Below are 14,423 nucleotides of genomic sequence, written 5' to 3'. Positions count from 1 at the left end.
CCATGGGGAGCTTGTGTGAGAGTCTTGGGTAGAAGTGCATTAACATGTCCAAGCTTTGTTTGGTCAAGTGAAGGGCTTGTGTGAAGTGAAGCTCCCCTGTTCTGCCCTGTGCTGTTTTTATTTGCTGGGGACATACTTCCTAAGAGAGATCCTGTAGCCCTTTTCCAGGCACCCTAACGGTCTCTGTAGCCCTGGCTTTGTGTTGGGTGAGGTTGGATGAACCTTGTGAGAAGAAAGGAAGTGGAGGCGTCTTAGGCTGAGATGCAAGAGAACTTTATTGAGGGAAAAGATTGCAAAGGCAGAGGTGCTAAGGGGAAGGGGGATGGTCTGAGGTGTTCGTAGGGCAACCATCAGGCGAAGTCCCTTGAGTGCAGTAGATGTTGCCGAAGCACCGAGGTCTTCTTGGCCCGCAGTGGGAGTGGCATAGTGGAGCTCATTGTTGGGCTTTGTCTTGTCAGGGAGTGGTTGCAGGGGAGAGTAGTGGACATGAGAGAAGGGGCGATGCAAAGAAGGAAGTGGGAGAAGAGGAGGAAGTGCATGGGCCATGGTTCCAGGCAGTTGGCGCTGGCCCTTCCCTGTTTCCTTGGTGCCTTGAGAGCATGATCCGTGGACAGCAGGTCTGTGTGCTAGGAAGGGCCCGGAGGTGTGTCCTCCGTCTATGCTGTTGGTTCAAGTTTGCCGTGGTTGGTGTCAGGGGTGGTGGCGATGGCCCTTAGCAGGGGTAGCAGCCTCTTCTACCACTGTAGCAGCCAAGGCCTCCCAAGCCGTAGCCGTAGCCGAAGCCGAAACCGCCAGAGGAGATGGGCACTCCCTGGGCGCTGAGTTCATTGCCCACGGCAGCAGATGCGGAGGATCCGACGGCAGTGCTCTGGGGGAAGGAGCTGAGGATGGGTCCAGGCAGGGTGACCTGCACGGCGGGAGGCTGGATGACGACGCGGGAGGCCTCGCACTGCCTGACGCAGGGCTCGTTGCAGCTGTTAGCCAGCGGGGTGGGTCCGCAGGGGCGGCAGAGGTCGTTGCAGGCCATGGGTGTGGTGTGGAGTGTGCCTGGAAGAGAGGGTGTTGAGAAAGAGAAGGGATGTGGGGGTGCGAGGATCAGTGTTGGAGGAGGGCAAGGGAGTGTGGAGGATGGTGTGGGGTTGTGGGGAGTGTGGTGGTGGGGCGGAATGAGGGGTGTTGAGGCTGTGGGCAGAGCGTGGTGGAGGAGAGGGGTCAGGTGGGTGAGGAGAAGGAGGGTCATGGGGTTGAGGCTCACCTTGTTGAGGGTGGAGGAGAAGGTGTGAGGAGAAGTGTGTGAGGGAGAGTTGCTGGGCCGGCTTTTATGCTGGTCCTGGAGGGGTGGGAGAGACTTTGCGCATGATGGTTTTCTGCAGCAAGCAGCTCTTGCATGCCACAGCCTGGTGAGTCATCAGGTGGGGTGTCATTTCCTTCCCACATCACTCCCTTTTCGTGTCCTCCACTTGAGGACATGTCCAGTTGGCCCCACCGGCAGCTTTCAAGTCCCAGTATTAGAGGCCAAAGACTTGGTTTTGTTGTCGCTTGTCAGGCTGAACAGAAGATGGGACTAAAGCATAGGAGAGGTGGGGTGTGTTCAGTGAGGTCATGCCGTGGCACTGGTGTGGTGTGGTTTGTGGGTGTGTTGCGAAGAGGGGCCCCCGTTTCCTCGCAGCCCTGTCTGTTGTGCACTTTGATGGTGTGGCAGTCATGAGGTGCTGCCCCTTCCCCTGCATTTGCTCCATCCCGGCCTTGATCCCAGCTGACTACGGCTGTCTTTGAGGCTGGCTTTTCCCGTTGGGTGTGTTCTGTGGGAGCCTTGGTGCCCCTCTTGTTGGTAAGTATAAGAGAGAAAGGCCTCTCTGTTTTACCTTGGTGCTTGGAAGTGTTATGGAGCTGATCATGTTGAGTGCCATCACATGGCACATACAGGACACCCAGGTGATGAGGCCCAGTCAGCGTGGCTTTAGGAAGAGTCCTGCTGGCCTAACCTGATCTCGTCCTTTGACAAGGAGACCTGCTTAGTGGATGGATGAGGGCAAGGCTGTGGATGTTGTTAAGCCTGACTTTACTAAAGCCTTTGACACTGTTTCTCACATTATTCTGCTGCAGAAAGTGCCTGCTCATGGCTCTGATGGGCATACTCTTGACTGCCTAAAAAAACGTTTGGGTGGCCATGCCCAAAGATTTGTGGCGAATGGAGTTAAATTCAGTGTGGTGGCTGGTCAGAAGTTGTGTTCCTCAAGGCTGAGTATTGAGGCCGCTTCTGTTTAATATCTTTATCAACGATGTGGACGAGGGGATCGAATGCACCCTCATTAAGTTTGCTGGTGACCCATATTGGGTGGGTTTGTTGATGTGCCTGAGGGTGGATGGTTCTACAGAGGGATGTGGACAGCCTGGATCAAGTGGCCGAGGCCAATGTTATGAAGTTCAACAAGGCTGAGTGCTGGGTCCTGCACTTGGGTTACAACAATTCCTTGCAACGCTAGCGCTTGTGAAGCACTGGAAGAGGCTGGCCAGGGAAATGGTTGACTCACCATCACTGGAGGTCTGTAGAAGACAGTATGCTTGGCACTTAGGGACACTTTAGTGGTAGACTTGGTAGGGTTAGATGAAGGGTGGGATTCAATGATCTCAAGGGTCTTTCCAAACCCCAGTGATTCTATGAGTTTATGAAGGCCATGGACATAGCGGAGCAAGTCAAGTGCACAGCCACAAAGGCGCTGAAGGGACTGGAGCACCCTTCCTCCGAGGAGAAGATGAGCGAGCTGGGAGGTTTATCGACCAGGAGGCAAGGACCTGAAGGGGAGGTGTCATCGATGTCTCTGAATCCTGAATGGCATGTATGGGAGATGAACTCCAGCTGGCAAGTAGGACCACACAGCCACTCGCTCATTTCCACCACGGTGGCATAGGGAAGCGAATCAGAAGAGGAAAAGAGAAAAAATGTGTACGTTGAGAAAAAGAGCGGTATAAGTAAAGCAAAAGCTGTGCATGCAAACAAAGCAAACCAAGGAATTGCTTCACCACCTCCCATGGGCAGGCAGGAATTCAGCCGTCTGCAGGAAAGAAGGGCTTCATCATGCGTGATGTTTTCTTGGAAAGACAAATGTCCTAACTCCCAAAGTGCCCCCTCCTCCTTTCTTCTTCCCCCAGCATTATGAATTGAGCATAACGACAATACGGCATGCACTCTCCCTTTGGTGAGTTCTGGTCAACTGTCCCGGCCGTGTCTCCTCCCAGCATTTTGTGCACTCCGAGCATACTTGCTGGTGGGGCGTTGTGAGGAGCAAAAAAGGCCTTGAGTGCTTAGCGAGAACTGAAAACAGTAGTGGGCTGTCAACAGCATTCTCATCCCAAATGCAAAACAGAGCACTCTACCAGCTACTAGTGAGAAAGTCAACTCTATCCCAGGTGAACCGATGAGAGGAGGGAATGAGGACAGGGGAGTGAGACTCTTCTCAGGGTGCCCATGGCCAGGGCAAGTGTGAACGGAGAAAGATGAAAAGACATGCCATTTCTTTGGAAGAGAAGGCAAGGCTTTTTCAGTGTGAAGGTGGTTAAGAAGGGGAACCATTTCTTCAGAGGAGTGTTGGAGACTCCATCCTTGGAGATACTGAACACCTGACTGGACATGGTGCTGAACAAGGTGCTCCAGCTGAGCCCGTGTCAGCAGGCTGGGTGGAAGTAGATGATGTCCAGATCCTCATGCAAAGATTCAGTTTGTTGTGTTTCTACCTGTTGTGGTGGCCAGGGGGTCGTATTGGGGAAGAGAGTTGGTGAAGTGTGTGCTGCCATGGGGAGCTTGTGTCAGAAGGTTGGTTCGAAGTGCATTATTATGTGCAAGCCTTTGTTTGGGCAAGTGAAGGGCTTGTGTCAGGTTCTGGGAGCACCCCCGTGCTGCCCTGTGCTGTTGTTTTTGCTGGGGCCATAGTTCCTACGAGAGGTCTTCTAGCCCTTTTCCACCCACCCCAGTGGTCTCTGTAGCCCTGACCTTGTGTTGGGTGAGGTTGGAAGAGCCTTGTGAGAAGAAAGGAAGTGGAGGCGTTTGAGGCTGAGATGCAAGAGAACTTTATTGAGGGAAAAGATTGCAAAGGCAGAGGTGCTACGGGGAAGGGAGATGGTCTGAGGTATTATTAGGGCAACCATCAACCAAAGTCCCCTGCACGAGGGAGATCAGCTACGAGGGGTGGTGGTGATGGCCCTTAGCAGGGGTAGCAGCCTCTTCTGCCACCGTAGCAGCCAAGGCCTCCCAAGCCATAGCCGTAGCCGAGGCCGAATCCGAAGCTGCCGGAGGAGACGGGCACTCCCTGGGCGCTGAGTTCATTGCCCACGGCAGCGGATGCGGAGGATCCAACAAAGGTGCTCTGGGGGAAGGAGCTGAGGATGGGTCCTGGCAGGGTGACCTGCACGGTGGAAGGCTGGATGACGACACGGGAGGCCTCGCACTGCCTGACACAGGGCTCGTTGCAGCTGTTAGCCAGCGGGGTGGGTCCGCAGGGTCCGCAGAGGTCGTTGCAGGCCATGTGTGTGGTGTGGAGTTTCCCTGGAAGAGAGGGTGTTGAGAAAGGTGAGGGTCGTGGGGGTGTGAGGGTCAGTGTTGGAGGAGGGCGAGGGAGTGTGGAGGGCTGTTGTGGGGCTGTGTGGAGCGTGGCAGTGTGGAGGCGTGAGGGCTGTTGAGGCTGTGGGCAGAGCGTGGTGGAGGAGAGAGGCCAGGGGGTCAGGAGGAGGAGGGTCGTGGGGTTGAGGCTCACCTTGTTGAGGGTGGAGGAGAAGGCGTGAGAAGTGTGTGAGGGAGAGAGGTGCTGGGCCGGCTTTTATGCTGGTCGTGGAGGGGCGGGACAGTCTTGGCGCATGACGGTGTTTTTCAGCAGTGAGTCATTCCGTGCTGCAGCCACTCAAGGAATGATGTGCGTTGCGTTTTCCTTACCATAACAGCCCCTTTTCATCTTCTCCTCATGTCCATCTCACCCTGGTGGCAGCTTTTAAGTCAGAGTAAGTAGTTTGAGGGATGTGCATGCATGCAGCGTTTCAGGGTATTCAGGAGACATGGCCAAAGCATACCAGAGGTGGTGTGTCATAAGTGAGGTCATTTTGTGTCAGTTGTGTGGTGTGGTTTGCGGGTGCGTTGTGAAGAGGGGGCCCCATTTCCTCACAGCCCTGGCAGGCCGGCCTGGGCTTTGGAGGGGTGTGAGGAATTCGGCGCTGCCCCAAGGTCAGTGAAGACGGAGTGGGAGGAGGTGCTCCAGGCACTGGAGCAGAGATTTCCCTGCATCTCGTTTTGAAGACTATGGTCAAGCATGTTGTAGATATGCAGCCCATGGCAGTCAATGGTGGAGCAGATATCTACCTGCAGCCTGTGGAGGAACCCCCGCCGAAGCAGGTGGATTCCCAAAAGAGGCTTTGATCCCATGGAGAGAAACCAGTGCTGGAGCAGGTCTTTTGGCAATAAACTCCTTAACGTTCTGCATCCCAGCATGAGATGCCTCCACTTCCTTTCTTTTCCCAAGGCTCTTCCAACCTCATGCAACACAAAGAAAGGCCTCGGGAGGCAACTGGGGTGAGTGCGAAAAGGACTACAGGACCCCTCTTAGGAAGTATGTCCCCAAGAACAGCAGCACAGGGCAGCACAGGGGGGCTTCCAGAACCTGACACAAGCCCTCCACTTGACCAAACAAAGCCTTTGCAATACTAAGGCACTTTGAACCACCATTCTGACAAAGGCTCCCCATGGCAGCACACACTTCACTAACTCTCTCCCCCAGCACCAACCCTTGGCCAGCACAGCAGGCAGAATCACAGCAAACAGAATCATCGACTGCATAAGGAACCTCTGGACATCATCTACTTCAACCCAAACTTCTCAAAGGGGTCGCCTCCAGCAGGCTCTACAGGACCACGTCCAGTTAGGTTTTCACTATCTCCAAGGATGGAGACTCCAACACCTCCCAGTGCAATCTTTTTCCCACTGCTTGACCAGCCTCATGCTGAAAAAGGCTTGCCTCCTCTTCCAAGGAAATGGCACAACTTTTCATCTTTCTCCATTAACACATTCCCTGGCCGTGGGTGCCCATGGGAAGAGTCCGACTCCCTTGCATTTGGGGTGAGAATGCTGTCAACAGCCCATTAGAGGTTTTGGTTGTTGTAAGTACTCAAGGCTTTTTCTGCTCCTCATACCGCCCAACCAGCAAGTAGGCTGGCAGTGCACAAGAACTTTGGAGGTGACATGGCTGATACAGCTGACCCTAGCTGACCAAAAGGATAGTCCATGCCATATGACATCATGCTCAGTATAAAATGCTGGGGAAGAAGAAAGAACAGGTGGCCGTTTGGTGTTATGAGGTTTCTATTCCCAAGAAAACAGGACGCCTCATGAAGCCTTGCTTTTCTGGACCCCGATCCGAGCCATAAGCCGGCAGCTTCTCCAGCAGAATGCTGTGGGAAATGTCATGAAACACTTTTCTAAAGCCCAGGTTAGCAACATCCACGGCCTTTCCCTCATGCTTTGTAAAACGCCTTTGTACCAAGCCCTCAAACAAGAGAAGCACTAAGACACCCACAGAACACATGCAGGGAGAAAGGCCAGGCCTAAAGACAGGCTGAGCGAGCTGGCAGCAGCGCAGGGAGGGAGCGAATGCCATGGAAGGGGCAGCACCTCACGCCTGCAACACCATCAAAGTTTCAACCACCCTGGCAGGGCTGCAAGAAAATGAGGCACCCTCTTCACAACGCAACCACAAACCACACCACAGGACTGCCATGGGATGACCTCACTGAAGACACCCCACCTCTCTATGCTTTGGTGGCGTCTGCTGAATTCCGTGACACAGCATCCATCCAAAGCCTCCCAACTACCTACACTCACTTAGAAGCTGCTGCCAGGGCCAAATGGAGACGACCTCAAGAGGATGACATGAAAAGGGACTGTTGTGGGAAGGAAGACACACCCCATGTCATTACTTGAGTGCGTGTACCGTGCAAGAGCTGCTTGGTGAAAAACAAGTCATGCGCGAAGCCTGTCCCGCCCCTCCAGGAGCAGCATAAAAGCCGGCCCAGTGCCTCTCTCCCTCCCACACTTCTCCTCACGCTTTATCCTCCAGCCTCAATAAGGTGAGCCACAACCCCCTGACCCTCCTTCTCCTCACCCACCTGGCCCCTCTCCTCCACCATGCTGTGCTGACAGCCTCAGCAGCCCTCACGCCTCCTTACTGCCACGCTCCCCACAGCCCCACAACAGCCCTCCACACTCCCTCGCCCTCCTCCAACACCGACCCTCACACGCCCATGATCCTCACCTTTCTCCACACCCTCTCTTCCAGGGAAACTCCACACCACACACATGGCCTGCAACGACCTCTGCGGACCCTGCGGACCCACCCCGCTGGCTAACAGCTGCAACGAGCCCTGCGTCAGGCAGTGCGAGGCCTCCCGCGTCGTCATCCAGCCTCCCGCCGTGCAGGTCACCCTGCCAGGACCCATCCTCAGCTCCTTCCCCCAGAGCACCTTTGTCGGATCCTCCGCATCTGCTGCCGTGGGCAATGAACTCAGCGCCCAGGGAGTGCCCGTCTCCTCTGGCGGTTTCGGCTTCGGCCTCGGCTATGGCTTGGGAGGCCTGGGCTGCTACGGTGGCAGAAGAGGCTGCTACCCCTGCTAAGGGCCATCGCCACTACCCCTGGCACCAACCACCCACACCATGGAAGCCACAGCTTGCATTGAAGACGCACTTCTAGGTAGTTGCTGGCACAGGATTGTATCGTCCATGGCTCCTCCTCTCAAGACACCAAGCAAGGGAGGAGGGAAGGGGCAAGCCCAAGCTGTCTGCAACCATGGCCCATGTACCTCCTCCTCTTCTCCCACTTCCTTCTTTGCATCGCCCCTTCGGCTATGTCCACTACACTCAACTGCAAACACTTGCTGACAACTCAAAGACCTCCAGGGTGCCACTTCCCCTCCCAGCCAGGAGGACCTTGATGCTCTGGCAAGATCTTCTCTCACAAGCGACCTCGAATGAAGGTCAGCCTACCTGCAGCTCAGACTGGCTCCCTTCCACTTGGCATTCCTGCCTGTGCACTGCTTTGCCTCAATAAAGTTCTCCTGCATCCAAAACTGAGACGCCTTCACTTTCTTCTTCCGTGGTTTTGGCCGGATTGGCCAATCACAATGACAGATGTCCCCCCTTCCCAAAGAGAGGAGAGGAAGAGATAAGAGGACCTGTCCTGTCCGCTCCTCCTTACAGGTGTCACCCCTCTATGCTTTTCCGCTTCTGACCCTCTAACGAGGCAAATAACGAAGTTAGCTGACCTCGCTTGTTATAGGAATAAGTCTAAGCGAGAGCGTCTCTGCGTACCATTCCTTGGTATAATCAGGTCTTGTCACTCTGAGAGTGAACAATTTCTGAACGATTTGCTGTTAATTTCCCGGTTTAGTCAGTTAGAAGAGGCCCAGCTAAAACGTAAAAATACAAACCAGAAAATTGATTCTGTTTTACCTCAAACCAGGACTCTTCTCTCCAGTTGCTCCCAACTGCAGCCGGCACAGAGACAGGGCTCCACGCACCATCACGGTGGGTGTAAAAAGGCAAGAGGACCTCTCTTAGGAAGTACGTCCCCAGCTACAACAGCAGCACAGAGCAGCACAGGGCGGTTTCCAGAACGTGACACAAGCCCTTCACTTACCCAAACAAAGCCTTACACATGCTAATGCACTTCTACTCCAGCCTCTGACACAAGCTCCCCATGGCAGCACACACTTTGCCAGCTCTCTTCCCCAGCATGACCCTGTGGCCAGCACAGCAGGCAGAATCACAGCAACGAGAATCATTGACTGCCCAAGGAACCTCTGGACATCCTCTACTTCAACCGAACCTGCTCAAACAGCGTCAGCTCAAGCAGGCTCTCCGCAACCATGTCCACTCAGGTCTTCAGTATTTCCAAGGACGGAGGGTCCAACGCCTCTCTGCACAGCCGGTTCCAATCTCTGACCACACTCATGCTGAAAACAGCATGCCTTGTCTTCCAAGGAAAAGGCGCCTCTTTTCATCTTTCTCCATTCACACTTCCCCTGGTTGTGGGCACCCTAGAAAAGAGTCTGACTCCCCTCTCCTCATTCCCTCCTTAGTAAGGTTTCAGCTGGGATAGAAGTGACTCCCTTCCTGGCAGCTGGTAGGGTGCTCTGTTTTGCATTTGGGATGAGAATGCTATTGACAGCCCACTACTGTTTTCAGTTCTTGCTAAGCACTCAAGGCCTTTTCTGCTCCTCACACCACCCTGCCAGGAAGTAGGCTGGGAGGGCGCAAAAAGCTGGGAGGAGACACAGCCAGCACAGCTGATCAGAACTCACCAAAGGGATAGTCCGTGCCGTACGACATTATGCTCAATACATAATGCTGGGGGAAGAACAAAGAAGGCGGGAGGCACTCTTGGAGTTGTGACATTAGTCTTGCCAAGAAACATCACGCATCATGGAGTCCTGCTTTCCTGCAGGCAGCTGAACTCCTGCCTGCCCATGGGAAGTAGTGAAGGAATTCCTTGATTTGCTTTGTTTGCGTGAACAGCTTTTGCTCTCCTTATTAAACTGTCTTTTCAACGCACAAGTTGGATGTGGACAAGCTGGATCAAGTGGCTGAGGCCAATGGTATGAGGTTCAACAAGTGCTGGGTCCTGCACTTGGGTCACAACAACTCCTTGTAACGCTACAGGCTCAGGGAAGAGCGGCTGGAGAGCTGCCCGGTGAAAAAGGAGCTGGGGGTGTTGTTTGACAGCCAGCTGAGTATGAGCAAGCAGTGTGCCCTGGTGTCCAAGAAGGCCAGGAGCATTGTGGTGTGTTTCAGGTGATAGGACAAGAGGAAATGGCCTCATTTTTCACCAAGGGAGACTCTGGGTTGATCGTATGAAAAATGTCTTCTCCGACAGGGTTGTGAAGTGCTGGAAGAGGCTGGCCAGGGAAATGGTTGAGTCACCATCCCTGGAAGAACTGAGAAGACGCATAGATGTTGTGCTGCGGACACGCTTTCCTGGTGGACTTGGGAGTGTTAGGTTAAGGATTGGACTTGGTGATTTTAAGGCTCTTTTCCAACCTGTGCTGGTTCCTTTGGGGATAGGCTCAATTTTCACAAGGAGCTGGCCACGGGACACAGGTACTCGATGCCATGAGATGCCGTGCCCAGTGTATAGCTGGGGGAGCTTCCAGGGGGAGGGAGTCGGAGATCGCTGCTTGGGAGTAGGCTTGGGGCTTCCCAGGTCAGGCTGGTGAGTGGTGATAAATGAATCGGTTTTTGTACATTCCTCTGTAAGTTCTGTTGTTCTTGATTTCCTCTGTCCTCTGCTGTTCTGTTAAACTGCCTTTATCTCAAGCCATGAGTTTTCCCTCTTTCTTCCAATTCGGCTAATGAGTGGCCCCATGGATCTTTGTTGCCTGCTGGCATTCACCCAAAACACAACCTCAATGATTCTGTGATTTCTGGAAGGCCATGGACTTAGTGGAGCAAGGGGAGTGCAGGGCCACCCAGATGCTGAAGGGACCGAGGCATCCTTCATTGAGGAGAAGCAGAGAGAGCTGGGAGGTTTCTGAGCCAGGAGGCAAGGCCACGTTCATTGATGAGCTGTCATCAATGTCTCTAAATCCCAGATGGGAGTTTCAGTGGTGCAAACCCAGCGAGTGTTGAGAACCATGCAGCCGCTCGCTCGCTTCCCCCTCGGCAGGATGGGGAAGAGAATCGGAAGAGGAAAAGTGAAAAAATGCATGTGCTGAGGTAGAAATAGTTCTGTAGGTAGAGCAAAAGCCACGAGTGGCATCAAAGAAACCAAGGAATTCTTTGAATACTTCCCACTGGAATGCAAGTGTTCAGCCATGTCTCCAGGAAAGAAGGGCTCCATGATGCACATCAGTTATTTGGAAAGACAAACGCCGTACATCCGTTCATCACACCCTTCTTTCCTCTTTGCCATGCATTATATACCGAGCACGCCTTTACATGATCTCTGTAGCTGTGGCTTTGTGTTGAGTGAGGCTGGAAGAGCCTTGTACAAAAAAGAAAATGGAGGCATCTCAGGTGGAATGCAGGAGAACTTTATTGATGGAAAAGAATGCAAAGGCAGGAATGCCAAGTGTAAGGGAGCCAGTCAGAGCTTCAGATAGGTTAACCATCAGCCAAGCTCCCTTGTGTGAGACAGATCTTGCCAGAGCAGCAACGTCTTCCTGCCCCGCAGTGGGAGTTGCACAGTGGAGCTCGTTGTTGGGCTTTGGCTTGTCAGAATGTGGTTGCAGTGGAGAGTAGTGGATATAGCAGAAGTTGAACGGTAAAGAAGGAAGTGGGAGAAGGAATGTCCCCATCCCTCTTCCTTGGAGCCTTGAGATAAAGATGCGTGGACAGCAGGTCTATGTGCTAGGAAAGAGCCAAGGATGTGTCCTCCATCAGTACCGTGGCTTCCAGGCTGTGAGGGTTTTGTCAGGGGTGGTGGTGAGGGCCCTTAGCAGGGGTAGCAGCCTCTTCTGCCGCTGAAGCAGCCCAGGCCTCCCAAGCCAGAACCGAGGCCGTAGCCATAGCCGAGGCCGAAGCCGAAGCCGCCGGAGGAGACGGGCACTCCCTGGGCGCTGAGTTCATTGCCCACGGCAGCAGATGCGGAGGATCCAACAAAGGTGCTCTGGGGGAAGGAGCTGAGGATGGGTCCTGGCAGGGTGACCTGCACGGTGGAAGGCTGGATGACGACGCGGGAGGCCTCGCACTGCCTGACGCAGGGCTCGTTGCAGCTGTTAGCCAGCGGGGTCGGTCCGCAGGGGCGGCAGAGGTCGTTGCAGGCCATGTGTGTGGTGTGGAGGGTGCCTGGAAGAGAGGATGTTGAGAAAGGTGAGGGTGGTGGGAGTGTGAGGGTCAGTGTTGGAGGAGGGCGAGGGAGTGTGGAGGGTTGTTGTGGGGCTGTGGGGAGCGTGGCAGTGTGGAGGCGTGAGGGCTGTTGAGGCTGTGGGCAGAGCGTGGTGGAGGAGAGGGGCCAGGTGGGTGAGGAGAAGAAGGGTCATGGGGTTGAGGCTCACCTTGTTGAGGGTGGAGGAGAAGCTGTGAGGAGAAGTGTATGAGGGAGAGACGTGCTGGGCCGGCTTTTATGCTGGTTCTTGAGAGGCGGGACAGGCTTCGCGCATGACTTTTTTTTCACCAAGCATCTCTTGCATGCTACAGCCACTCAAGTAATGACGTGGCCTGTGTCTTCCTTCCCACAACAGTCCCTTTTCATGTCATCCTCTTGAGGTCGTCTCCATTTGGCCCTGGCAGCAGCTTCTAAGTGAGTGTAGGTAGTTGGGAGGGTTTGGATGGATGCTGTGTCAGGAAATTCAGCAGACGCCACCAAAGCATAAAGAGGTGGGGTGTCTTCAGTGAGGTCATCCCATGGCAGTCCTGTGGTGTGGTTTGTGGTTGCGTTGGGAAGAGGGGGCCTCATTTTCTTGCAGCCCTGCCAGGGTGGTTGAAACTTTGATGGTGTTGCAGGCGTGAGGTGCTGCCCCTTCCATGGCATTCGCTCCCTCCCTGCGCTGCTGCCAGCTCGCTCAGCCTGTCTTTAGGCCTGGCCTTTCTCCCTGCATGTGTTCTGTGGGTGTCTTAGTGCTTCTCTTGTTTGAGGGCTTGGTAGAAAGGCGTTTCAATCTGATATAGGTGCCGGGAAAGGTTATGGAGCAGATTATACCTAATACCAGCACAGTGCATGTAAAGGACAACCAAGTATTAAGTTCTAGTCAGCATGGCCTTATGAAGGTCAGGTCCTGCCTGACTAAGCCAATCTCCTTCTGTGACAAGGGTAACCTCACAGGGGATGGATGAGGGAAAGGCCGTGGATGTTGGAAACCTGGGTTTAGAAAAGTCTTTCATGCCATTTCCCACAGGATTCTGCTGGAGAAGCTGCCGGCTTATGGCTCGGATCAGGGTCCAGAAAAGCAAGGCTTCATGAGGCATCCTGTTTTCTTGGGAATAGAAACCTCATAACACCAAATGGCCACCTGTTCTTTCTTCTTCCCCAGCATTTTATACTGAGCATGATGTCATATGGCATGGACTATCCTTTTGGTCAGCTAGGGTCAGCTGTATCAGCCATGTTACTCCAAAGTTCTTGCGCACTGCCAGCCTACTTGCTGGTTGGGCGGTATGAGGAGCAGAAAAAGCCTTGAGTACTTACAACAACCAAAACCTCTAATGGGCTGTTGACAGCATTCTCATCCCAAATGCAAAACACACCACTCGACCAGCTCCTAGCAAGAAAGTCAAGCCTCTCCTAGCTGAACCCATGGCAGGAGGGAATGAGGACAGGGGAGTCGGACTCTTCTCATGGGCACCCACGGCCAGGGAATGTGTTAATGGAGAAAGATGATAAGTTGTGCCATTTCCTTGGAAGAGGAGGCAAGACCTTTTTCAGCATGAGGCTGGTCAAGCAGTGGGAAAAAGATTACGCAGGGAGGTGTTGGAGTCTCCATCTTTGGAGATAGTGAAAACCTGACTGGACGTGGTCCTGTAGAGCCTGCTGGAGGCGACCCCTTTGAGAAGTTTGGGTTGAAGTAGATGATGTCCAGAGGTTCCTTATGCAGTCAATGATTCTGTTTGCTGTGATTCTGCCTGCTGTGCTGGCCAGGGGGTGGTGCTGGGGGAGAGAGTTAGTGAAGTGTGTGCTGCCATGGGGAGCCTTTGTCAGAATGGTGGTTCAAAGTGCCTTAGTATTGCAAAGGCTTTGTTTGGTCAAGTGGAGGGCTTGTGTCAGGTTCTGGAAGCCCCCCTGTGCTGCCCTGTGCTGCTGTTCTTGGGGACATACTTCCTAAGAGGGGTCCTGTAGTCCTTTTCGCACTCACCCCAGTTGCCTCCCGAGGCCTTTCTTTGTGTTGCATGAGGTTGGAAGAGCCTCGGGAAAAGAAAGGAAGTGGAGGCGTCTCATGCTGGGATGCAGAACTTTAAGGAGTTTATTGCCAAAAGACCTGCTCCAGCACTGGTTTCTCTCCATGGGATCAAAGCCTCTTTTGGGAATCCACCTGATTCAGCGAGAGTTCCTCCACAGGCTTCAGGTAGATATCTGCTTCAGCTGTGGACCGCCATGGGCTGCATATCTACAACATGCTTGACCATGGTCTTCAAAACGAGATGCAGGGAAATCTCTGCTCCAGTGCCTGGAGCACCTCCTCCCACTCCATCTTCACTGACCTTGGGGCAGCGCCGAACACCTGGCACCCCTCCAAAGCCCAGGCCAGCCTGCCAAGCCAGCCCCCTCTTCACACCACACGAGTGACACAAAATGATCTCACTTATGACACGCCACCTCTGGTATGCTTTGGCCATGTCTCCTGAATACCCTGAAACGCTGCATGCATGCACAGCCTTCAAACTACTTACTCTATCTTAAAAGCTGCCACTAGGGTGAGATGGACATGAGGAGAAGATGAAAAGGGGCTGTTATGGT

The 14,423-nt window shown here is 53.8% G+C and overlaps 1 protein-coding gene across 1 annotated transcript in view; it reads right to left on the bottom strand.

Annotated features, from left to right (window-relative positions):
• Nucleotides 1-712: 712 nt before the first annotated feature.
• The window catches only part of LOC134510884 (feather keratin-like), a 106,972-nt gene continuing 93,261 nt past the window's right edge, over nucleotides 713-14,423 (bottom strand). Inside the window, exons 2-3 of the mRNA XM_063324096.1 lie at nucleotides 4,404-4,514; nucleotides 713-907 (exon numbers count right to left, since the gene is read on the bottom strand). Of these exons, the coding sequence (XP_063180166.1) occupies nucleotides 713-907; nucleotides 4,404-4,514 (306 nt within the window). The remainder of the gene's footprint in view (nucleotides 908-4,403; nucleotides 4,515-14,423) is intronic.

This window comes from Chroicocephalus ridibundus, chromosome 2, assembly GCF_963924245.1.
Source record: "Chroicocephalus ridibundus chromosome 2, bChrRid1.1, whole genome shotgun sequence".
In the NCBI taxonomy this organism is placed as follows: Eukaryota; Metazoa; Chordata; class Aves; order Charadriiformes; family Laridae; genus Chroicocephalus; species Chroicocephalus ridibundus.
Note: the sequence above shows the minus strand (reverse complement) of the source record. Positions and strands in the feature narration are given on the sequence as shown.